This window comes from Aulonocara stuartgranti (genome assembly GCF_965226115.1).
Source record: "Aulonocara stuartgranti genome assembly, chromosome: 8".
NCBI classification, from domain to species: domain Eukaryota; kingdom Metazoa; phylum Chordata; class Actinopteri; order Cichliformes; family Cichlidae; genus Aulonocara; species Aulonocara stuartgranti.
Window position 1 is genome coordinate 11268972 of NC_138959.1, and position 26944 is coordinate 11295915.

The 26944-nt window shown below is 39.4% G+C and overlaps 1 protein-coding gene across 1 annotated transcript; it reads right to left on the reverse strand.

Moving 5' to 3' along the window:
* Positions 1-16607: 16607 nt before the first annotated feature.
* On the reverse strand, positions 16608-26782 carry chatb (choline O-acetyltransferase b). Its single transcript, XM_082543392.1, has 15 exons — positions 26535-26782; positions 25896-26016; positions 24994-25185; positions 24384-24502; positions 23002-23055; positions 22711-22891; positions 20540-20717; positions 20270-20439; positions 20093-20193; positions 19855-19983; positions 19639-19761; positions 19401-19542; positions 19102-19164; positions 18559-18696; positions 16608-17037 (listed from the first exon to the last, which is right to left on the reverse strand). Exons 2-15 carry the CDS (start codon positions 25938-25940, stop codon positions 16771-16773), a joined length of 1902 nt encoding a protein of 633 aa, XP_082399518.1. The 5' UTR covers positions 25941-26016; positions 26535-26782; the 3' UTR covers positions 16608-16770.
* Positions 26783-26944: the final 162 nt, after the last annotated feature.

Below are 26944 nucleotides of genomic sequence, written 5' to 3' on the forward strand. Positions count from 1 at the left end.
GGGGTCTCTCTTTGTACCTTGCTGGCTTCAAAAAAGCCTTTGGTGGCATCTCTCCAGAGGGGTTCCACCATAGACACACAGGGGTATCCTACTGGACTGATCCCTCTACAGTGAGCCTCATGTGTGTTTTCGACCTTTAGCCTGCCATCTGTCAGAAAGTCACAAACATGCCCTGTGTTTAGTCTTCTAAACATCTCTGTAATGCAGTCTGGTAATGAAAAGTCCTATTAATAATGGAGTTTCGAGATTGATCTCAGTATGGAGTGGGTCCTTTAAAGTAATTTTCTGTTGTGTATGCTTATATTCTGTTAGCTCTTCAGCTTGCTTCCACTGGTTATTTATTTTATAGTATGTAGAATATCTTTTGCTGTTTTAGACATCGAGCAAGACACTGTGTACATAAATTCAGTGATTAATCCTAATTAATATGGGAACCCACTTTTGCTTTAATGCTAAATTCTAAAAAAAAATTGTAAATGGATTGTGATGAAATTTAGTGCAGACAAATGTACACATCTCTAAAGCTAAATTACAAAAGATCGGCCCCTTTAGTGCTTCAAAGAGAAACAAAAGTTGGCATTGGAGTAAAAGGTGATTCTTTTGTAGCAGGCTGATCCAAATAAAAACCACTAGACTATTAAAAAAGCTTTTTGAGTAAATAAATTTGGACTTTGGAAAAAGGTTTCCTGTGCCACTTGGGGTATTTTTCCCCATGGTGACTGCACTGTTAACAAAGTAATTATTAACAAAGTTTCCAGCAGTGTACATTTTTGCCAGGCTTTGCGCTAGGCTCCAAGTGCGGTACTCAGGAAGTTTATCATTGAAAAAGCTGTCCTCGAGAATCGTCTACCATATCCTGACCACCTGTCCAGTGGTGGCTGAACGGGATAAGAAGTGAATGAATGGATGGGTGGATGGTTATTATGTTTATTAATTAAGGCAGATGTGGCTCAGGAGTTAAATCATGTCACCTATTAAGGTTGGTGGTTTGATCCCTGTCTCCTCTAGTGTACATGTTGAAGTATCTTTGGGTAAGGTACTGAACCCCGAGTTGACCCGATACATCCATCACAATGTGATTGTGACATTAAATGTGCGTAGGCATCACAAAAGGCACTTGTGGAACTGTGTACGTGAATGGTTGGATGGGGCTTGTTTGCATCATTAGGAGGAAATTATCAGCAGTATGATAATAAAACAAACTCAAATTTAAGTTTATGTTTCATATGTTAAATAAGGCGAGTTAGCAGAAATAATTACACATGCACTGTAAAAATAGACTACATGGCGTACTAATGTAAAGCCATCTTATTTGATGATTATGACCGAATCATCAATGCAGCCCAGACAACAAAGACAACACATTAAACAGCCCATTAATAAATTCGTTTTGAAGTTTGAAAAATAAAAAAACATCCACTTGTGTTTTGTTTCCATCCAAGGGGGTCAGCTTGGATAATGTAGGGTGCTGTATTATAAATTGGGAGGCCTATTAAAATTAATTATAAGCTATTTACTTCATATTTCCTCATCATTTTTGATCATTAGTGGAAACTCCCTGTAGCATTTTGAGGAGTTATGCAAGGTTTTCTTGGCCACAGATTAAAGGTATTATCAGCTGAATATTGATATGTTTGATGAAACCCTGGGAGCTGTGGCTTGTATTTGTTTGGACTGAAGACATAAAACCAAAATAGGATTCGCTGTCACGAGCAGCCTTTTGCTAATTATTCATACTGTGTCCTTTTCCATGGTAAAGTCCTTATGGGGAAAAAAAAGGATGAATGTTGCAAATACACCTGGGGAATTGAGTTCTAATGGCATGCAGCTAATTTGCAAATGATTCTGATCTAGGAAAATAGGTTATGTTTTTTACAGTATTGGTAGTAGCATTGATGGTTAATATATGTAAAAATAGTCACTGCTAACACCGAAATAGACAGAACTAAGCGTACTAACCTAAAACTTCACCCAAGGTCAGCCTATGTAGAATCAAACTGGGGGATTTGTATGTCCTAATTTGTCTTCATTGTGCATATAAGCAGTTCATTTTAAAACTGAATGACTGAACTTTTAAAGAAATGACCTCTTTATAATTAAATATTTAGACATCAAAGAGCTCTGAGCGTGCTCTAATTAATCTCCGCGCTGCAGTTTTTATTGCACAATGTTCTTTAGCAAGATCTTTAACGCAGGTACATCCTATTAAAGTAGCTACATTGCTGGTGCGGGACACAGTCAGCTAAGTTTAGAGTGACCAGGTTGTCCCGCTTTATGTGCAGGACATTTTTGTCCCTTGTTGCACTTACTACGACAAAAGTCAAAGGTAAATGAGAAGAAATACGAGATGTGTCATTTAGGGATGCACTGGCAGAACAGCAGCTGAAATAAATTGTGCATTAGCTTCCATTTTGGTTTGTTTTATTTAATTAGAGAAAAGTGGGAAATTTTCTTACTGAAGTGTAATGCAGTGGTAGTTTGTTTGTTTTTATTTTTAAGTTTTTAAGTTTAGATATACACTTTATTACTTACACCTTGCAAATATTAGCTTGGACTCCAATCTAGTATTAGAAGACCTGTTAAAACGCCCTTTTAACAGGTCTTCCTCTTTAAAGGGATTTTTTCCTTCCCACTGTTACCAAGTGCTTGGTCAAAGGGGTTGTATAATTGTTGAGGTTTCCTCCGACTGTTGTAGTGATTTGCTGCTGCATGAACTGAATTGAACTGAATTAATAGCGTCACACAGTTGCTCCATAATCCATGATGGGAATCTCCAGTTTGACCACATCCCAAAAGAACTCTACTGGATTCAGATCTGGTTACTCCATTTGAGTGCAGTGAACTCATTTTCATGTTCAAGAAACTGCTTTAAACCACTGATACAAGGCAGGATGGATTCACGATTTCATGTTGTTTATGCCAACATATCTGACCTGGCCTGAACGTTTTAGCAGAAACAAGTTATTAAACCAGACAACACTTTCTAATCTTTTATTGAGGTTTCTCACATGACACCATACACATATTGCTTGATATTTTTCTGCCATATTGGACTTAATAAAACCACTAATTCCTCGACGTGGCTGACTCTCACTGGCACCAACAAACTTGTTATATTCAGAGTCACAAAAATCACCTTTCTGCCACATTCTGATGCTTACTTTGAACTTGAGCAGGTTATCTTGATCATTTCTAAATGTCAAAATGCACTGAGTTGTTTCCATGTGATATTTGTGTTAGAGAGCAGATGAACAAATATACCTAACAAATTTCAGACTGCTTTGCCCTTTAATCAGATTTGTGCCATCATGATTCACAGCTGTATCTGTAAATGCCCTCTCACACAGCTGTATCTGTGTGTGTGTGTGTGTGTGTGTGTGTGTGTGTGTGTGTGTGTGTGTGTGTGTGTGTGTGTGTGTGTGTGTGTGTGTGTGTGTGTTTGAACTCAGTGTGACCTAAATGTTTGACTACTTCTTCTGCGTCCTGTGTGGTGCCTCAGCAGTGGCATAGTTGCCATCGTTTGATGGTAATTTTGTCTCTCCTCCGGCTCTACACATGCTGAGATGGTTCCTCGTCCAAAGGCAGTTCCTTTGCTGCCCAGAAAATTTGCTTGCATTGTCTTTTATTTGGCCTAAACAGCCAGCAGCCAAAATAAATATGGGCTGTTGTATAGAGCGTGGAGGTAGTGGATAAATCCATTTAAACAGTTTTTATTTATTAGTGACAGCTTTCTATGACCATTTTTGTTTAAATGTTTACACAGCAATTGATCCAAAAGAAAAATCAATTTTAATTGATAGCCAGCAGTAATACCTAAACTGACTGCTCGTTCTGTAAGGTCAAGGAGTGAGTGAGTGAAATAATTTTTTGCTCCTTGTGTTATTTGATTGCCTATTTGTCACTGGAGTGTCATGTGATTGATACTGACTCGGCTTCAATGAAAGATGAAGGAAGGCCATCCCTTCTGGCATGCAGGAGTAGGAATATGTTGGCTTCAATTTGTGTTTTGCGAGCATTTCTTTTTTTTTAAACCTCATTAAAGACATTTGCTGTACAATCATTCCACACTGGAAAAAGAGCAGTTCTTCTGGCCATAATTGTATATGGGAGAAAATGCATGTGTTAGCTTCCTAGCATTTCTATTGAATTCAGTGTCAGAGTTCTTAAAAATCTGCTGGATAGGCCTTTGCAGAAGAAAGAGCACATTCAAATGTGAGTGTATAAAACTGAGAGAACCTGCAAAGTGCTGACCACTTAAAATTGCATGAACTGTTCATTAGTGCCCATGTTTGCTGATTTTCCATTTTTGCCATGCATTTGGATTCACTACATCAAATTTAACTCTCTAAATGCACCATGCAGGAAGTTGTCTTCTTCTTCTTCTTTTTTTTTTTTAAAGTTGTGCTGGTTTGCTTTCTGGAGTTTGTGTTTTTGAATGAAGTAGTTCCTCGGGCCTTTAATTGCACACTTGTTGCTTCACTCACCCGTGAGGTAGATAACACCATCTGTTCCATATCCGCACAAGACCAATCATAATTTCAGAAAGAGAAAAACATATTTCGTTCCCTGGCAAAAATTTCAAAGCAGTGAATCTTATTAGGGAATATGAAACACACCTTTAAAATAGGCTTTAAAAATATTTCAAATTACTGTATTATTTGAAAAAAGCCACGCGTTCAAGTGAAATGTATTGATATACATGTCAGTGTTGATCTTCGGGTACTTTGGGCATGTTACCGCATCAGACAGATGTCTCTATCGGGGTTTCAAAGGTGCCGGAGGCAGATGCTTCCCAAACATTTCAAAGGAGACATTTTCCTGGCTTTTGGCCTTGATCATTTTCAGGATATGATTAGATTCCAACACACGGTCACTGGGGAGAAAACAAAGTAACAAAAATAAGTTTAAGTAGACTTTACTCACTAAGACGTAGATAATGAATCAAAATATGGTGGGTTCTAATTTAAACATGAGGATATGTTGCACTGCAAATTGAAGATCTTTACAGTTTTTCACTGTTTATCGGACAAACCTGCAGTTTTACATTTTTTCAATACTGAGATTAACTTTCAAACAGTTAAACATTCAATAGAAAGCCATAGCTGCAATTTTTCCTTCAACGTATCCCATAAAATGCTTGATATGTTGTTTTGTGCATGTATGTGATGGGTCTTTGACAGGGTGGGGACCATGGAGAATAGCACTGCGTGGTGACTCGAGGCAAGGACCCGTCACGTGTCGCTGGTTGACTCTGTTTCTGTCTGTCCGTTGAGTGAAGGGAGTTGTCTGAAAGCGCTTTCAGGGCTTTTCAGAGTAGCTTTGGCAGAGTGAACCCCAAGGCTCTGCTGTGCACTGGGCTTGTTACAAAACTGTCACTGTTAGGGTGGCAGCACACAATGCAGTGGTCCCTTTGCTGGATGTAGGACAAGAAATGCATAGCTGACTGTTAGTCACAGATAAATTAAGAAACCAAATGTAGTACTTGTCTTTGTTCCCACAGGGTTAGAGTTGAGGATTTCCTGGTTAAAATGTAATTTCCTGCTTGGCCTTTTTAAAGCCCCCCGGTCCTTTAGGAGACATATTTTTTTAATCAACACATAGTAAATGAAACATAATAACATCTAGCAGCTACCTCAGATAACTCAGGGGATTTATGGCTTCTAATTGAAAAAGACTATTTTATCTTTCCTCTCTGCTTAAGATTATTCATGACTGAGTTCTTAACATGAGGTTAATATGATATATTAAAGCGCATCACAAAAGAAAAAAAGTGGATAGATTTACAAATGTTGGCAGTTTTTTCTCGTTCTTTTTCATGCGACCATAATATAAAATCCTTATTCTCTTATTTTTTCTTTGCATAGCTGTCAGTGTTGTAAAATTTTATGATGTTTGGCTTCTGTCTGGCATAAGCAACGGTGAATCTTTGCTAGCATATATTTCTGAGTCAGTCGCCTTATAGTTTATCTCAGTGTTGGGTAATTGTAAACTACAGACACAAAGCCTATTTGTTGTGCCTATCTGAGCTGTCTTGTAGGCCACTTCCCTTGACAAGTGTGGCTTGAGGAGCTATAAAGCAGCACTACCGTCATCCCTCAGCCCTGTCCTCTATTACATATGAACCTGTGGCTAAACTGACAAGCTTATTTACACCAGGACACATGTAGCCCAGATAACGCCATCGCTCCAGTGCCAAACACTGCAAGTTCACAAACACATCTTATTGACATATTCCTAAAAGGCGACAAAGAGATGGAGAGTGGGATCCCCATTTCAGTTCACCAGTCATTTAGTTTAGATACACTTCCTTCACGCATAAGTGAATGAGATCTTTTCCGCTGTTGCTGCTCAATTACCTGAGCACCCATAAAAAGCCGCAGCTTCGGTCTTTGGAGTGAGATATTGTTGCGCTGCTTGTAGAAATCAGAGGATGATTTAAGATGAGCCCTTCTCTTGTGAGAGAGACTCGGCAAAGGGATTCTCTGTGTCACCAGATATTGCAAGCTGCAGCTGCTCATTTACCTCGGGACCATTACTTTGCGACGCTGACTCGCCTTCTCGGCACCTCCTTCATGTGCCTTCACGGCCCCGTGGAAGTAAATAGACACAAATGAGCCCAAGAATGTACAGGAAACACTTAAGCTGTATCTGTGAAAAGAGGTCACGCGGCATTATTTCACAGCTGTGCTGTCTGTAAAGTTTTTAATCTTATTTCTCATAAGAACTCTTCATGGTTGGATTAAGTTTATATCACAGGGAAGTCCCCTGTGAACTATGTTGCATAATGTGTTCGTTGATCACAGTATGTGCATTCCCTATGGTATTGTCTGTATTTCAGTTGTGATATTTGCTTTACCAGTAGGGGAAGAATGATAAACAAAAATCTAAATTCCTTTCTGCTAGTTAGGTTCGTGGATTAAAATAAAAACTACTTCTACCAACATTCCAGGTATCAGGTAAATGTAGCTTTGTAAAGGCTGATGAAATTAGCTTATATCCACAGTACTTATTTTGCTGATTTGGATAGAAACTAATGGGAATGTATGGTCTTTGTTGATATAGCATAAACTATATTTATGATAAGGTCACACACAGAAACATCGGTAACAGTTCATCTTTCTTAATAGGAAAGATGAAAAAAAATAATTTAATAAACAACAATACCGGTACATGTTAAAATAACACTACAAAGTTTTTTTTCTTAGAATTCACCTTAAAATCTTTTTTCCTTCTCAAAATCTGGCCTTAATTATCTAATTTTGGTGATCTATGTGTGGTAGAGATATCTGGCTTTTCATGAATATAAGGATACTTGCTCTGCCTTTCCGGAAAACCTGGATCTGGACCTGGATAATCAGAAAAGTCCACAAGCCTTGAGCCCCTTCATATAGGACTTTTTTATTTCTACAGAATGACAGAAGAAAGTATGCACCTACCCATGATGAGAGGCTCATGGTAGTGCATGACCGGTGTCCCCCTTATGTCAGTTAACTTCATGCTTCTGCAAAAGAAAATACTTCCTGCTTCAAATTGCACACAACAAGGTGTGTGGATTTCTTTTCAATAACTGTACCATAATTTCTGAAAAAAAAAAAAAAAACATCAATGAAACTGCTTTTTCAGATGTACATTCCTGGACAATGCTGTTAAGTCAGGTTGGTAAAATGTCCCTTTAAAACACCCTCTGGCATGTTAAGAACTGAAATGTTACGTGAAAATAAGAAAGTAAAGTTCAGTTAGATGAGAGGTTCAAAATAAGTTTACACTCCTCTTTCACAGAACAGGCAAATAAACATTTATTTTCTTCCATCTGCTGAAGCAGCAGTTGTTTTTCTTAATGGGTCACTGTAATTGGCAGCGGTCAGGGAGCGAGCCCTGCTTCGTGGTGTGTGGTTTAGTTACTGACGTCTTGAGACCGATGGAGGCATTGGCAGCTGTGGGCTCGAGGATGCTGCTTCTGCTGACGGGGGCCTCTGTTCATCTCCTCTTCACCCTACACAGTTCTGCTCCACAGGGACAGTGCTACTGGGACAAATGGCCACCTGGGATTTGAGCACTTAATGAAGCACACCTTTTTTCGCCGCTCTTCTCCTCAGTCAACCTCTTTTTCCTAAGGCCAACGATCCCCGCACCTCACATCTGGCCTGGCAGCTAAGTAGATCTGTTGGGGGAATTTAGGGAATGAGAGAATTGCCTTTTTGGAAAACATGTCTCACATGACCAGAGCCACAAAGCCTACATGCATGCGAACTCATGCCTTTTTATTTGCCCTCTTGACAGCATAGCCATTAGCTGCCTGGTGGCGATTTTCACTTGTCAAGTGTTATGAGATATCCTTCAGAACTCATGGCCAGTTTGCAAATTTCTCTGCATTACTGAGATAGGGTTTGTGAGGAGAGTGCAGCTCTCCTAATGACTTCCTTCCATCTAACTTTTCTCCCTCCTGTCGCCTTGGATCCATTCATATTTTGCACTTATGCAACCAGCTCTCATGCTGAACTGGGAGGTCGTGCAGTCAGACGAGCGGTTGTTACTTCGATGTGAGGAGAGCATTTAAGCGTTTGTCTCTTCGCAGCGCTTTAGTGTATGATTGACTCTGGTCTTAAGATGATGGCCTGGCACAACCATTTACCTTCTTAACTTGCTCAAGTCATGGACTAAGACTTTCTGTTTCTTTTTGTTTGTCTCCTTAAATATAATAAGCGCATGCAAGTGTTTCAAAGACATAGAGACATCTTTATTGCTGTGAGGTGCTTATAGTAATGATTATGCTGATGACTGCAATGCTCAATGACTCTTAAGGTTTTTTCCTCCTCCCCGACACACAACTTTCTTCACTTTTTCTAACTGTAAAACCCTTACACTTACCGTCCCCACTATTCACACAGAAACCTCCTTTATCAAGGCCACTCAAATTAGCCACGCCTGTTCGATGAAAGCACAACCACTGCTGGACTCATCGCAGGGCCGAGGCATAAATCATTCCCCCGGAGCAGGAGCCTGTGGCAGGCCTGGACACACATCCACCAGCCGAGATTTACACTGCACATCGGAGCATAGCTTCGCAATCTTGATCCTCTCCACCAGGTCATCTTCAAATTGGTTATTGATCTTCCAATCACAAAATGAATCATACGTTGCCAACGCTGTTTAGGTGCTACGTTTACAGTAGCCTGGCTTGGATAATGTGCAGTCTGGGGATGGATTATAGTTTAGAAACCATGAGAAAACAAGTACCTGGGCTGAACAGAGTAAATAGGAAAATAAGTTAGAGGCAGTGTGCTTTGAGATGAATGGGTGTCATGCTGTCATCCAACAGAGCCTCATTATAACATTATCACAACAGCTGAAGAAACTGTTGACAGTTGCTGAAGTGAAGAGCTTGAAGTTAGCCGCTCTACTACAGTGAAATTCAAGTGTGTGATAAAGACTGGAGTCATTTCAACATTTTCATTCAGTAATAATTATTGCTGTTATTCTGCAGTCTGTCAGAAAATATGAATAGTTAGTTCTTTATTTGATGGAAACAAATCCTTCGCCTAGCTTTTAATGTTGTCTTTCCTTCTCTGAAAAAGCTGCTTAATCTAAGCTGAAATGCACCAGGTTTGGAAATTACTGTGAATGATCCTCTCACATCTACATTAAATGGGACCGGTACTGTGGAAGTAGTTCATTTCAGCTCTTGGCACATACTGTTCTGTGACATATTATTTAATGGGACCTCACTTCTCACCCAATTAGGCTTCAAGAACATGTCTAAATGTAGCTCCTGCCCTGGGATCAGCTTCCCCATAAATGCCAGTATGGCCATTATCAGTATACCTTTGTGAGGGAAAACAGACAGCTAACTATAAACCCAGCCTTAATTGAAATATTGTAAGAATGGCAGTGGTAATGTCTTTGAATTCCCTCATAAATGTCAATATTTGAGACACAAGACAATAGGACATTTCTTTCCTGTCCCATTTTGGAGGGAAAATGTCAAGCTCATTTTCATTTTCAAAGCAGGCTGCATGAGTACTTGGGTTTCTGAATTACCTGATGATAATATTAACAGTGAAAGGACAGGTTCAGAGTAACTAATTAGCTGCTGAATGGAGTCATGTAATCTTGTAGCTTTTTTTAAAAAATATACATGTTGCATATGTCCAATTACTGATCCTCATTATGAGCACAGTACACCGGGATTAGTGATTATAACAGTTGCATGATTTGTGATCCTCAGTGCTTCTGCACTCTTAAAGAAGTAATATTTGAAAATACTTTCTCAGTTTTCAAGAACTCTTCTCCTACTTTGCCTTCGTGTTTCTCTGTTACAGAGAGTTGCTTTTCATTTCTCTTGTACTCTGCCAAGCACACGAGCAGGAAAGAGGATATGTGAATGGACAGCTCTGCTCTACTCTCCCTCTCTAGTCGATAGCAGCTAGCAAGCAAGGTCCTGACTCTGTCGGCAGTGTGGCAGAGGCTTATTAGTGGTAATGTTCTCCCATCATCCATCTCCAGGTGGGCTTCCGCCATTGATCTCACCGCCAAGTCTTGTCACAGGCTGCTCCTCATGAAGTGAAAGCGCTGGTTGCCATCAGCACTCACTTTTCACAACCAATCGTAGTGTTCTGTCAATAGACCTTTGAGCTGGACAGCCAATATTGGACCTTTGAGCTGTTTGTCCCTTATTGTGGAGCTAAATTCAGCCAATAAACAGCTCAGAGTTTATTGAAAGCAAGCATATAGGCATAATGCCATATAGCGTTTAGGTTGAAGAATTTACACCTGCATTCTCACTCAGTTAATTCATGACGTCATGTCAACAAACATAACGGAAAAAAAAGTTATTGCATTAGTTGGCGTCCTGAGCTCTTTACAAACAATGCTTATTCTTTAAGCACTTTATTTGTCAAGCCACTGCTTTGGCCTGTCAGATGCAAGTACAAATTCCTGTTTAATCACTCTGTGTAAACAGTACATTTGTAGGATTATTGTAAGTGGTGCATTCATCAGACTGGGAGTGCGCGTGTGAATGTTAGACACAACAAGTGCTTGCATGAATCTCTTTGAGATTCAGAGTAGAAACGCACTGCCAAATTACAAGTCCATTTACCATTAGTAGGAACTGGGTGATGTCAGATAGCGGACTGTTTTTAAGCCTTGTGCTGGTCAGTGGCATTTTAGTGTGCATCACTTTTTAGACCATCATGAGGGTTACATCCATCTGTATCCATATTTTATACACTGCTCAAAAAAATTAAAGAAACACATCAGATTTCAATGTAAAAAAGAAAAAAAGATAATAGATATCTATACTAAAATGTATTCGGAATGAAAGATTGTTTGTTTGAAATGAAAATTATCAAAATACAGAGGGCTGAATTTAAAGACGTGGCAAGCTAGTTCATTTTGGTAAAATTTAATTCCAGCAACTCAAAATAGTGCTCAGTAGTTTGTATACATGTGCTTGTATGCATTCCCTCCATGCATCATATCCCCACACCATCACAAACTCACCACCATTCTGGTCATGCTGAACGACGTTACAGGCAGCATTACGTTCTCCAGTCTCTGTCACGTCTGTAACATTTTTGAAAAACACAGGGTGCCGATGGACTTGCTAATTTGGGTATTCTATAGCAAATGCCAAGGCCAGGCTTAATGGTAACAGGCAGTGAGCACAGGGCCCACTAGACACTGGGCTCAGGCTCTCAGGCCCCCATGAAGTCATTAACACCAAAGCAGGTGAAACGTATTAACAACCCCCTCTGCTACTTAACTGGCCAGATCAATATCCCAGAAAATGAATTGACTTGATGTTATACTCTGATTAAAAAAGTCTTCCTTTAATTATTTTGATCGGTGTAAATACAATATGTGTGAAAAGGTTGCTCTCTCACAGCAAGAGAGAATTTCCTGTATCCCTGTCTCTGGTTCTCTCTGGGAATGTGAGCGGGAATGGTTTGCTGTCGCTTTGTGTTAACCCTGAATTGGACTGACAACCTTTCCTTGGTGTATCCTGCCTCTCACCCTGTGACAGCTGGGATAGGGTCCAGTTTCCCCCTTGACCATAAAATAGGGCGACCGTGGTTCAGGGGGTTGGGAAGCTAATCTTCTAACCGGAAGGTTGCCAGTTCGATCCCCAGCTCTGTCTGTCTTGGTCGTTGTGTCCTTGGGCAAGACACTTCACCTACTGGTGATGGCCAGAGGGACCGATGGCGCGATATGGCAGCCTCGCTTCTGTCAGTCAGTTCTGTCAGCTGTGGCTACTCCACCAGTGAATGAATAGTGGAATTGTAAAGTGTTTTGATATATAAATATAAATGCAATCCATTATAAAAATGATAAGTTGGGTGGATTGTTGAAGAAGACTTGTTAAGAACTCCTGAGACCAAATTGAAACTCCTATCTGTGGAAGAAGCAGACCCAAAAAGACATGGGAGCTCAGCTCTGCCCGTTTCTCTGGTGGGTGCCACTTAGACTAAAAGCCCCTCAGTGGTTTGGCACAGTTTGTACTGCAGATGATCATCATCTCAGGCTGCAGGAGGTCAGTCAAATGGAAACTCAGATACTGGCTGTCATTAAAATAAATAAATAAATAAAATAAACCAGAAAACACTTCTCCTTCCCTTAGCAAGATAGAAGACACGGACCGATTAGTTCTATAGTGTTACTACCAATAGTAGTATTTGCTAGATGTAAATACTTCAAGATAGAAGTTGCTTGCAACTAATTTATTTCTTCAGCTGATCCATGATATAGAATATTTGCTTGACTAAAATAAAGGCAGCATCAGAAAATCCCACATTAACCTGGAGGCATTTGAGGCACAAGAGTGTATCCTGTATTCCTGGGTGCTTTGATTCAATTAAACATTTTTCACTGTTTCACTGAATACAGAGATGATGATTTGCATTATTGTGGAACTGGACAGCTATGAGTGTGCTACCACTGACACATTGAGCTGTTTCATCCACATGAGTCCACATTTTTCTTTAGCCTAATTTTTAGTCCAGATTTAATTGGACCAGTTCATGGAAGCTTTGCTAAATGGGCACTTGGTCGACCTGGTTCAGTGGTTTAACCAATGGAGAATTAAATGTGTCTCTCTCCCTAAAGACCTCATCTGATGCCAATGAAATTAGGCCATCTGTTGAGAACATGTGACTCAAGTGGCAATGCTGCAAACAGAAAACCCCATGCAAATGAGTCCAGTTACATACAGCTGTAATTGAGACTAATCATCATTGTTAGGGTTTTCTTTAAAGCTATGTTAGCTTTGCACTAACAGAAATTAAAGTAAGCTCATTTGTATTTGTCTGTCTGACATTCTACTTCAAGATGAGGCTGTTTTGCTCAACTGTTAAGACTACTGGACCTGAAACCATTCACAGCATCTGAACAGTAATAGTTAGTTATCTGATATTTAATTATTAGACTGTCTAGTGCCAGGCATTTTGGTTGTTGATTAAACAGATTTTATTGCATGTTTGGAAGATTGAAAAAGCTACAGCTGCATCAGTAATCGAGATGATCAATTAATGTTATAGCAATTCGTGACATACTTATTGGATTTTAGGGCTCAGTTTCCGAGTTTGCAGTGTGGTCACATTAACAGAAAAGAAATGAGGGGGAGGGCAGGTATGGATGACAGTATCCATTCCCAGTTACAGCAGCATAGCAACATATTAACTGTGCAAAGTAAATGTTTAAATTAGCAGTTCAAGAATATGTTAAACGATACCCCATTTAAACAATTCTGTGAATTTCAAGGCTTTTCTCTTTTAATTGAGGTTCTCCAGTCATGTGAAAAAGGAAATTTACTGTATTACTGCATCCATAGGAGTTAAGAAGGTAAGTAGCAGCCAGGAATTGCTAATCAAATGCAGTTGTTTAATAGATCATTGGAAGGAGTGACCACCTCTAAAAGCAAAAAAGTCGAAGTTGATATTTTGCAAATCTGGGGCATTCAGCTGTATTTTAACCCAATGACAGCAAATTCAACTTAAAGTCAAACCATGCATTTCTCAGTGAAACTGCAAAAAACCCAAGAGCTACATATCATACTCTACAGTCCTTACATTTTAAATTGGGTGACAGTACAATAAAAAAACAAAAAAAACAATGCCAGGATAATGACTCTTCTATCTAAAAAGGCAGCATGGCTTCGGTTTGCAAAGCTGCATGCAACAAGCCATAAGACTTCTGGAGCAATGTCCTTGGACAAATCAGACCAAAATGAAGAAACACAAACACAGAACTTTAGCACAAACACCTCATACCAACTGTCAACACGGTGGTGGAAGGGTGAGGATTTTGGGTTTGTTTACAGCCACAGGAGCTGAGCACCTTGCAGTCATTGACCATGAGCTCCACTGTTCACAAATTATACAAATGTGAGACCATCTGTCAGCTAAAACTTTGGCAAACTGGGAAATGATCCCACCATAGCAGCTAATCTATAACAGAATGCTTGAAAATGAAAAGAATCAAGGTGTTGTAATGGCCCACTCAAAGTCCAGACCTCAAGCTCATTGAAATGCTGTGGTAGCTTTGCATAAACAAATGCCCGCAAACCTTAATGAACTCAAGCAACGTTCTGAACTAGTGTAGGTCAAAATTCCTCCACAGTGATGTGAGAGACTGAAAAAGTCATGCAGAAAATAACAGACTGCATGCACTGATTAGCCAGTGAGTGGTGACACTCGATGAGTCATGAGCGTCTCCTTCACAAAAATCAAAACCGCCATAAAACCTGATTAATTAGCAAGACACGGCATCAAATTTCTAAGAAAAAAAATAAAAATAAAACACTGACGCGATTTTAGTTTTAAGTTATTTTTATTTATGGAATAGTTTCCAGTTTTACTACATGACAGTTTTATTACAGCTTTTACGTGTATTTTCTTCTGTGAACAAAATATTGCTACTGCCTTTCAAAATAAATTAGCATTTTGTTTTCCTTGTCAAAATAAAGAAGACTGGACTTTTCACTGCACTTCATAAAACACCATGTCTGATCTGCCAGAGACATGTTACACATTAATTACTTTTATAAAAATGTTATCATGGATGAGTGTAACATTAATTAAACAGGCTGCTTTGCTACAAATATATTCTTTTACATGTATCACCCAGATTAGACAGCAAACACCAAGAGGAAACACATCAAATTAACATCAAAGCTTTGAACATCAATAGATTATAACAATTTATTGAAATTATTGAAAACAGCTTGCATGACTTTAGTTTTAAGGCATTTTTTAAATTCTCTTTAACAATATTTCACTATATTATAAGACTTTCCACACAGACATATAAAAATACAGCTATTATTCTAAGAATAAACATGGATGTGTCACCTAGTAATTTTTCTGGTCATAGTTTTGGAAATTGTGACATTCACTTTGGCTGATGATACACAGATACATATCCTATGTGTCATTTGCACACAACTAATATTCTCACACACCGCACCACTAATTAACCATGGATTTGCTTCGTTGTAACACAAGCCACCACACGAGATTAAAAAAAACCACTCACAATTTATATGTGTAGACAAATCTACATCCCAGTTTTAGTGAACATTTAAATGCTATAACATCATGCATAATGTAGATCACCGGAATTAACTGAAATCGTACTCTGTTTTATTCTGAATATTAAAAATGGTCACTGTAGTTAATTTAAAATTACACAAGCTCCATGCATTTAATGATCTGTTTTGGCAAATTGCACATATACCCTTGATTTTGTGTTATTGCACAGAGAACCTACAGTGTAGCTAACATCAACTTCCTTCTACCTCCAAGTGCAAATAAAAAGCACTTACATAAGTGAACACAGTGGTATGCCTCAGTCATTAGTGGACTGTATCTTGCTTATAATGCGGCACTGTTTATAACACTTTACACATAATATAACTATTGCTATTAAATACAGTACATACATTATAGCTAGACAACTTTGAATGTGCCACTGAAACCATATCACATAACTCACTTACAGCCACTTTTCTATGTTTGAAGGTATTCACACACACGTTGACATAAACATCTTAAAGTTCATCATCACACAGACTTCACATTTGCACAGCCTCTTTGGCAACCTGATGGCATCAGAAGAATAAAAAAACTAACTTTAGAACATTTAAATCTTACAGCACACAACAAGTGAGGTTTGCAGAATCACATTTACAGGATGTTATGATTGTTATAAGTGACTTTTATTTAGTGTTGGTATTTTTTTTTGCCATGTAAAGTATGTTACTAGTCTAAAATATACACTAGGATCATTCGGCTGAATCTCTCACTGACTGAGGAATTGACCCTCAGATCAGTGCTGCAAAGCGGACATGGCTTTAGTTTCCTAAAGGCAGCAGACCAGTTAATGTCAGTCTACCAAGTCAAGCAGGATCAGTGCTGGACCAAAATCGTTCTGTTGTCCACACAGATCCAAGAGAAAACTTTTTGTTTCTTCTTTTAGTTTTCATATATATATATATATATATATATATATATATATATATATATATTTATATATATATATATATATATATATATATATATATATATATATATATATATATATATATAAAAATTTTAAATGTACATGTTTTATATACAGTTACATGTGAACTTTAAGGCTTTAAATTTTGTTATGAAAGTAACACTATTGCACAGACAACAAAGACATGTGAAGGCATCTTAACTACTGAGTCTAATGCTAAAGCCTAACAGTGGTGAGTGGAGCAGCTGAGTGGGCGTACTCCCTCAGTATGGCTTACTTCCCTGATTTATGAGGCTGGCTGGCTCCCTGGCTGGAGACAGCAAGTTTGCTAGCTGTAGCATTGCTTCTATTGCACAAGTCCCTGATTTCCAGCAGGCCCTCGTTCAAGGCTTTAACGAAAACGACCGAGCTAGTCTCTGTGTTGTCCCAGAAACTAGAAATGCAGAAGATGATGTGGTCTGACTGTGGGTTGTAACAGGCGCCATAACCGTTGGGCACTACTGGGCCATAGCAGCAGAACATTTCCACAGTGGTAGGAACCTGGAGTCAAGACCACATAATTATAATCATCATCATAATAATACTACATTTTATTTATAGGTGCCTTTTAAAACACTAAAGGACACAGTTGAAGACATCATAGAAAGGTAAGAAGCAGATTCCTAAAATTAATGTGATATTTTACAGGAAGCCAGTGAAGCTGCCAAAGGACGGGAATAGACCTGATTAATTTGCTACTGTGGGGTGAAAATGTTCTGAGGGAAGCAAAAGCTAAATCTAAAGATGGTCTAACAGAATAAACTCACTATCAGGGGACGTCAGATTCAGGTGAAGTCTAGCAAAGAAACAAAAACAAAAAAAAAATGTTTTGGTTGGATAAACAACATCATCATTGTCATCTTCCTTTTCTTCTTCTTTAAGCTGTTAGTGGATCATCTACCATCTCACTAAAAACACCATAGCAGGCCTTATTACCGTCTTGTAAACCTTCCCTTTCACTGTTGCTGCTATCTGCACCCACCCACCCATACATCCCTTCTCTATCTCTTTTGTGGGCTGTCCATTGGTTTGGAGGGTTGACCATATAGGTATTTAAACTCGTCTACCTTAACTATGTCTCCTTGCAGCCTCACTGATACACCTGTCTCCGTCTCATTCACAAACATCTGCTTCTTTTCCTTTTCATTCCTATTCTCAAGCGCATACCTTCACCTCTCCAGGCTCTCTTCCACCTGCTCCCTGCTCACACTACACATCACAATGTTGTCTGCGAATATTATAGTCCATGGACACTCCTGCCTGACCTCATCTGTCAACCTGTCCATCACCACTGCAAACAAGAAGGGGCTCTCTCTTATTAACCTAGCTTCAACAACTCTTGCCCATTTATTTATGGTGTTGTTCATCAGCTTTATCCCTCTGTAGTTATTATAGATGTCCACATAATTCTTGTTTTTAAAAACTGCTACCAGTACACTTGTTCTCCATTCATCAGACGTCATCTCAGTCTCTAAGGTTGTGACAAACGATGTGGTGAAAAAGTCCACTGCCCTCTCTCCTCCGCATCTCCTTAAACCTAATATCTTTAATTAGGCTTCTGCAGTTTGGAAATTGGCACGTGCACATTTGCAGACTCCATTACTGCTTTAAAATAATTACTTTATGGTTTAGTGATTCTCTTTAAGAGGTCTCTTCATTGTTCTTGATTGTCTTTGTTGGTTATAGAGTGTGGTACTGAATGAAAATTTGCCCTTAAAAAACTCCACAGCGGCTTAACTTGAATTAAATGCACACGAGTATCCTCAAATTGCAGAAAACACAATAGCAGATTTATTTGTGCTTTACAGGTATATTAACACATCATTTTTTTCTTTTTCATTCTTAGTTTGTGGAAAAGCAGAGAAACATCTGTATTTCTCTTTTTGTCTCCATGGAACATCTGGTGTTTCATCTGTCCCGATAAAGGGAAACGTATAACTTGAAGAGTGTAGGTTCTGCAGAGGATTTGTATTTCTGGTATCAATTATATATATATTTTAATAGCATATGATTATGTAGTACCTGACTGGTAGAGAGGATGAAGTGGTTACTGGCCAGATATGTCTCATCACAAAAGATTTCTGGCTTTTCCATGTTGAGCTCCTTTGCGATCCTCAGAAGTCCAAGGAGGTGATTGTCTATCGCCATTCCTGTAATCGCCTGAAAAACATATTTTTGACAATTTAAGGGTTTTATGAATAGTTACTTTTCCACATCCATTCACTAAAACGGACTTCTTTATCCCAGAAATGTGGCTCACTGTTCTTTGAAATACAGCTGAGCCACAACCAGAGCCTCATCAAAGCTTTCACCAGCCTCTTACTGTCATTTTTGGGGCAAAACCAAAAAAAAAAAGAATTTTGGAAGTAAAACTTGTTCTAATTTTTTTTTTTTACCAAAAATTAGATGAGGAGATTAATGTAGAATTTCCATCTGTGCATTATAGATATCGAATCTAGAATCTAGAATCTACCAGTACTTTTAAAGCTAATTACATAGCATGCTTTATTGCACATGTCGACCATTTCTTGGCTGGTGTGGTGAGAACTTTGGATTAATACTCACTGCAATTGTATAACTTGTCTGGGCTTTAATTGCATCCCCCAGTCGCTTCATCTTTTCTGAGTCCTGTCAGAGAAGAAAAGTCATTCAATGAAAAAAAAAGTGGACACAGGACATTTGTTGCATCGAGACAGCAGCAAAGCCAGCCATTTTTCATAGATCCGCTAAATCTTCAGGGTGATCATCTGGTTGACTGACTTTTCCTTGCCAAGGTTGCCAGTCGCACCTGTTTCATAAGTGAGGCGCGATGAGCAGTAAAGTGGGAGTTAGTAATTAAAGCGGAAGTGAGAAAAATGACTCACAGAGAACGCTCCCCTCTCATCTGCCATAGACTTTACAAAGGCCAGGGCCTCGGCGGTCGCTGAGCGAATGTTATCTACGCGACCTTCTTGGAAACGCCGAATTGATGCACTCTCGTAAGTGGACACGAGCCTTCCAGTGCATCTAAGTGCAGGGCAGACATGATTTGAAATTGCACCTTGATGGCAAACAGTTCAATTAGAGATATGCTTATGATATCACACATTGAATATTTGTTACTTGAAAAATGCAAGCTGCAAGGCAACTTGTATGAAGGCATCTGGACTCATCTTCTGCTGCTTGATAAATTCTTTCCCATAATCTTTGAATTTGAAAACATTCATGTCAAGATTATTCACCAGCCTGAAGAAGAAAACAGTAGATTTTTGTGACTTCCAGTCTCAAAAAAATCTGTACTTATTTATAATTGTAGTTGTGTGTTTGTGCTAGTCTTGCCTCTGCAATCTCTCTGCAGATGCTGCTAAGAGTCCTTGGATATGTGGGTTACATTTCCAGCGTAGCCTCCTTGGAGGAGGAAGCTCTCTATAGCTGGAGGACTTGACCATCTTGGAAGGACTTTCCATTCTGTTCAGAACAACAACACGTTTCTTTCAGACACTTCTGGCCTCATCAGCATTCATTTAGATGACCATATTCAGTGTGCAGCCTGTCTTGCTACAGTGGGCTAACTTACATATATTTCATTATGTATTCACAGCACTGCACCAGAACGATCCCTTCAAATGGTGAATGCTCACACACCACTCCACATATCCCATCCATGCCTACAACAAACTGAGAAAATGGGGATTAAATGATTATCCAAATTTTACAGTCATGGAAAACTGAAGCACCTGCAATATCGTCTTACCTGCATTGACTTGTCATACCAGCGGTTTGCACCGTTCTTTTCATGTCCTCCACCATGTAGCATCAACAGGGCCCTGTTGGTGTCACTGGGTTGCAGGCCGCTGGGCTCATCCAGACACACCACACAGATGCAGCTCTCAATCAGTGCCAGAGAGTCCCTGTTGATCTGATCTGGACAGATGAAAGAAGGAAACCCATGTCCTGGATTTGCTTTTTCTAAAAAAATTTGATTAAAATGTTAAATTGAGTAAGAATGAAGTTGTGGTAAGACCTTTTATTAGTGCCTCTCTAGCTTGCGCCCATTCTGTCCTTCCATCAGATGTCAAGATGCCAAAAGGGGGGAGCTTCTCCTCAGCGTTTTCAGACATTTTCACAATCTTCTCCAGCTGGGATAAGATCTCCTCCTCACTGAGCTGCTTGCTGTTTGCGACTACATCCAACACGAAAAACTAGTGAGAAAAATAAATTACAGCAATCACAAGTCTCTCAACTGTTCCATCAAGTACAGCTTCACCAGGGTGATTCAACTCGGCAAGAGAATATTTAAGTTAAAATATTTCCTTGCATGCTAATTGCGCTTTATAGCTAACCTTACGGCTACTGTTTGAACAGCTGAGATAATAACGACATTAGTAATAATGACAGGGACTGAGAAGGGCCAATTACCTGCTTCTCTTCCACGATCAGTTTAACATGCGACTCAAGGAAGCTCTCAGACAAAGTGGCCGATTTAATCTGCAGTAATTAAGTTAACTCGCTGTATCTCCATAGGGACGGGCCCTTAGAGGCTACAGATTGATGGCTCCCAGAATCATTTCCAGGGGAGAGTTCCTGGGTTTTTCCATGTTAATTTGCAGTCTCATTCTTAACCTTCATAAAAATCAATATATTAGCCATGGGCTATAGATGCTGCAGATGTTGGTGGCATGTGTTTGAATGTGGATCGGTGACTTTGATGTGACTCTGAGATGAGATGATAATGAGTACAGGCTGTTTTGTACAGGGGATTGTGTTAGATGATAGGTAAGGAAAAGACCACACACACACATAGAAGCCCGTTCAGCTATCTTAGTGAAGACCTTCATTGACATAATGGTTTCCCTAGCCCCTTACCCTAACCATAACCATTAAAAATGAATTCCTAACCCTTACCCTTACCCTAAACCTAACCATAACCTAATTGTAACCCTGACACTAACACCACATTTTGAGCCTCAAAAAGGCCTTCAAACTTGTGAGGACCGGTGAGTGTGTCCTCACAAGTGACTGTTGGTTCTCACAAGCATAGTAGAATGCAGATTTCGGTCCTCACAAAGATAGCTAGACAGGAACACACACACACACACACACACACACACACACACACACTTGTTTTAATATCTTAGTGAGGACATCTAATTAACATAATGTTTTCCCTAGCCGCTTATCCTAAACCTCACCATCAAAATTGAATGCCTAAACCTAACTATAACCTAATTGTAACCCTGACACTAAAACCACATCTTGAGTCTCAAAAATGCCTTTAAACTCGTGGGGACGGCTATTTTGTCCCCTTAAGAGACTGTTGGTCCCCACAAGTATAGTAGCACAAGTATAGTAGCAAGTATAGTTTTTGGTCCTCACGAAAATATCTAAACACGCGCGCGCACGCACACGCACACGCACACACACACACACACACACACACACACACATAATTCTTACCTGCTTTATTTTAAAGCTGGGTTAAAAGCTGGGTTTAAAATAAAGCAGTTAAACTATAAAAGTCAAGTAGGAGAGCCTTATTGGGGATTTAAATGACTTCTGTCACCTGGCTCCTGCTGTGAAACTATAGCTTACCTTACCGCTACATGCTGTCTATTATGACAATTCCTTTTTAGTACTTCCTGGTCCGTCTTGTCCCAGTATGAAACTTTGGCCAGTTTAAATATTCAAATAGACACAGTCAGCCACAGATAGTCACACTTTCATAGCAGGCGCTGCTTTTTGAGAAAGAACTGACTCCCCTGTTACAGCAGAATTAAAATTAGTCAAATAACTAACAGGTCTAATTCTGTTCTATCTGTCCTTCATGCAAAAGGTCTATAAGATGATCCTCAGGAGGTGCAGTAGTGGGTACATTGGGTAAGTTTCTCAGATTCCTTTCAATAATGACTTTACTTACAATTATTATTTTTCTTAGCTTTTTTTCTGTATTTGAGAGGGGTGTAGAAAAGGTTTCTTTATTTACTGTTACCACAGGGAAAAAAAGGTATAATTATATTCACTCAAGTAAAGGTGCTTAGACTAGTCCTTACTTTAAAATCTGACTTGAGCATCTCTGCTACATAGAAACTGACTTGTATGTCACTCTATATGTATTCTCTCAAATGGACAGAAAACACTCTTTAATCAGCAGTATTACTGAGTGTGAGAAGTCTCCTCAACGGCCAGTGTCCTGACCTGATTCTTGCATGCCACAATCATGTGCTCCAGTGCTGAGGATGCTGCCTTCATCTGGACCTTCAGCGTGTCTGTCTTTAACCCCGGATAGCGGTAGGAGGTGAAGAGGCGATAGTACTGCTCCATGCACATAGGCATGACAGCTAGCTGGCCTCGAGTGAAATCCACTGGCAGCGATCGCCTGAGAGACATTTTTACACACACCAGATCACCTATGAAAAGACTTGTGATTCATTATTATATAATTTTGGTTTTAATCTTCAATCCACATAGCTTGCAGGTTGAACTTACGTATCGATGAGAGCCTTGTATTCCAAAACTCCACTGATGAGACAGGCGGCAAATCTTAAAAGAGCAAGAAGGAGGGTGAAATTTGAAAGTGGTATTGTTGTGAAACACCAAAGTTATACAGCAGAATGGCTTGTGATTGTAATTACATATACTCCCATCTCTCAAAGAACTAACAGTAATCACATTATGGTGAATTACTGGGATACAGTGTGAGAGTTGCGTGTGTTCATCTGCGAGAGGGAGAGAGCCGGTCTGTATGTGTGAGTGGGTGAGTGGGCAAAGAGGGAAAACGCAGCGGCTTGTCAGGTCTCATGTTGTATATCATTTGTCTTGGTGTTATTACGTTCAAAGCCAGATCAATACAAAGGAGGCAGCCTCAGTGCACCACACCCCTAAATGAGGCCTGACTAAGAGTCTCCATGGAGAGCTTGGCCCTGTCACTCCCAATCTAATAAGTGGCCGTGTCAGTAGATTACCAGCTGCTTGGGGTGCTCTGGAAATATTCACTTAGTGGCTGTGCAAGCTGACAAAAGCTAATGTTGAGCTACAGGGCTGGATGGACCGGTGTAATTTCTGGCAGACCACAGCTCATTTAATAACGGTCAAAGATTCTTTCCATGACTGTAAAATTCAGATAATAATCTGAGTCTGCATCTATACAAAAGAACATAAAAATCTGTCAGCAGCTAAAGAGCTGATTATGTGTTTGCGCAGTATTGTGTGCAACATTCAGCATGTGGCCTTTTTTTCCTTTTGTACAGAACTTACAGCGCACACTCACTTTATGCTCAGTCATTGTGTGACATATTAAGTGAGTTACTTTGTAGTTCTCCCACATTTGCTTGCAGCTTGACAGAGAATATTGGTTTTAAGGATAGATGATCAGAGAATAACAGTAATAATAAGTAAAAGAATATTTTCAGCACATTTACATACATTTAAAACAACTATTTAAAGGTTCCAGCTTGTGTTTTCTGGATCATATAGAAAAATAAACTCATGATTTCGGATGGTTTTCAAATTTTAAAAAAATCTGTTATTTAAGACAGTAATTGAAAGGTAGATTCACTGTTAATAAAAGAAAGCTATATTTATTTTTGTTCTGACTTATTGAGACTTTTCCCCTCTGGATAAATATGCTTCTTTGTCATTCATTCCCTTGATAGACACCTAGAAAGACAACTTACAGAGAATCAAACTAAATTTGGATGTTTATCTGACTCAAATATCACCTGCTAAAGAATTTAAATACCGAAATGGAAACATCTGCATCTTCGATTTTGATTAGTTTGACCTTTTATTCTAAAAAAAACTTTGGTTTTACAACCTCCAAAGGAAGGGTGAATAAAAAAAAGTCATCATAGCAGAAGTCCAGAACATACCTGAGGGCGTCTTTATGATCTTTAAACATCTGCTTAGGAAACACCATGGCAGGACTGGAGTTGACTGGCAGGGCCAACCTGTTGTTCAGGTACATGTCCTCCAGCCAGTAGTCATAGACCTAAATGTGAACACAGGGACAGTTTTTGAGAAATGTTGCTTTGTTAAATGTGTTTGGACTCAAGTTATTACTTTCAGAGTTGAGACCTGTGCAGTGAAGTAAAAAGCCATTACAGTGTATCACTGCCAGATGAAAAGGAGAGTGGGAGAGTGGTGCTAGTGTGAGAGTGGGAGTGTGATAGATTTCACTGAGCTGGATGTCTAGTGGACTGACCGATCACCCAGACAAAGCACAAGCGGAGACAGGGATAAATGTTTATCACGGAGTTTAAGACTTTTTTAACTAATTTTTTTTATCCTAAATAAAATAATTTACAGCTGATTTCAGCAATTCAACTATCTAACAAACAGTGCAAAAACACATGCAGGTATTTATATAGTCATAAAGTCAAAACAATACAGAAGCTCCTTATTGATAGAAGTAGGATGCACACTGTAATTTTTCCTGTTCATGCACATAAACAACTTTTCATCTGTTAGGTCTGTGTTTACCCAGTTTGCCATCTTGTCCCTCCTCTCTAAAAGATTCTTCTGGAGAGTCTCTCCCACGCCCCCAGGAGCCCCAAACTTCTCCACGATGGCCCTTGTTTTCTTAAACTGCTCCTCCTTCGCCAGGTGTTGAACGCACTTCAAGTAAGTGTCAAGGGTTTGTTTCAGCAGGGGAACGGGGACCTTTGGCAGCACCTGATATCACAAAAAACATCACACGAAGAGTAATGGAAGGAAAGCAACTGTCAGCATTTTAATGGGATTCAGTGTTCATTAGCTAAAGCAGTCGTTTATTATTAGAACCTAAGTTAATAATGCATTTTGACTGCTTCAAGGCCAATTTGAGAATAAACTACACAGTCTCCTGTGCATTGCAAATTACCCATGAGGTAAGTTCAAATTGATAATATTATCTGTGTGATGTTTGGTCATTTGCATGCTGTTGGTAAGCCAAGATTATAATATGGAGACGTGCAGTGCAAATGCAGAACAATGTATCTGCAAATTCTTGGAAATCTTTAGATATTTTCAGAAGGTCCTTAATTGGTATTTAGAAAATAAATAAATAAATAAATAAATAAATAAATAAATAAATAAATAAATTTAATTAAGCACTGGTTTGACCCTGTAAACGCAGCATTGTCTCTGTTATATTATAGTCTGCTGCATCATTTTGATCAAATTTCTGCACAAAATTAATGTGTGCTATAGTGTCTTGAACATACTTTCTATGTTCACGAATGAGGGTTTTTTTTTGCCCCTAGCGGCCAGTTAGGCAAATGAAGCCGGCGCTTTCCGTGGTGCTGAAAGCCAGTACCCTTACTTTGCCAACTTAGGCACCACGGGCGGCGCTCGGCACAAAAAAAGTAAAGCTGACTTAAAGAAGCAGCGGTGTGTGTTCATACTTGGCTGTCTCGGTCTCTCGCCGTCCCTCTCTCCAAGATTGGCATGATTAGTCCAGTCTCGACCAGTGAATATAACTCGGAATCTCCCCCCACCCTTAATAGGGTCTGGCTTCAGCCGTTCCTGCATGAAGCGTGTTCAAGGAGAGAAAAGAAGCAAAAAATAAATAAAAATTAGGCCTGTTGATAAAATGTAACTACACATTTGTGTGCTGTCTGAAAGTGAGCCAGCAGGCTTCCATTTTTGATCAAGTTACAGCCTAACGCAATTTACTTCTTGTGCTTGCATTCCAGCTGCGCCTCCTGACTCACTGCAGACAGATAAACATTTTAAAAAGCCCTTTCCTATTTCCTTCCCTTCAAAAAATCCAAAACAAAATAAAGAGGTTTTTCTTTTACATCAATTTTAATATTAAAAGTGCTAAAATCCTAAAGAGACACAATGAAGAGGAGCATCATTAGATGCAAGTCCTTTTAGTGGAAAACAAGTGGACTGATTAACTAAAACTTAACTTGAGCAAAACTGTAAAGTAAAGAAATCTCCCCCCGCTGTGCGCCAAACAGGCTCAGAAATATGATGATGATGGTAACTTTTGAAATGAACACCAAGTCTCCGTTTGTTACAGTTTATCAGAGCCTTACCCGATCAGCGAAGCGATCAAAAGGTCAGAGAAGTGTGTGAAAGTTGGCATCACCTGCCACGTCCAAGCGGTGAAAGCCCATGTTAGAGGAAAACTCCGTTTAGACGCTGGACTGCTCCCCTGTCCCCACGCGTCGCCATACGGCTGTGGCTCCACATTAAAGCACGCCTTGGAAAAGATGCTGAAGGTGTTTGCGTTTACCTACCCCCTTGAGGCAAGAAACTCCTCCCATCGAAATCTATTCGCGGAACATATTATCTGACAGCTTGCTTCCCCCCTCCCGCCCACACCCTATAAAATTTTTAATATATATCAAAAACTGACCGAGCGTCTGGTTGTCATTCAGGTGTCCTGTGATCACCCTGCGGGGTCCACAGTTTTGTTTTTTTTGTTTTTTAGATTTAAATGCTA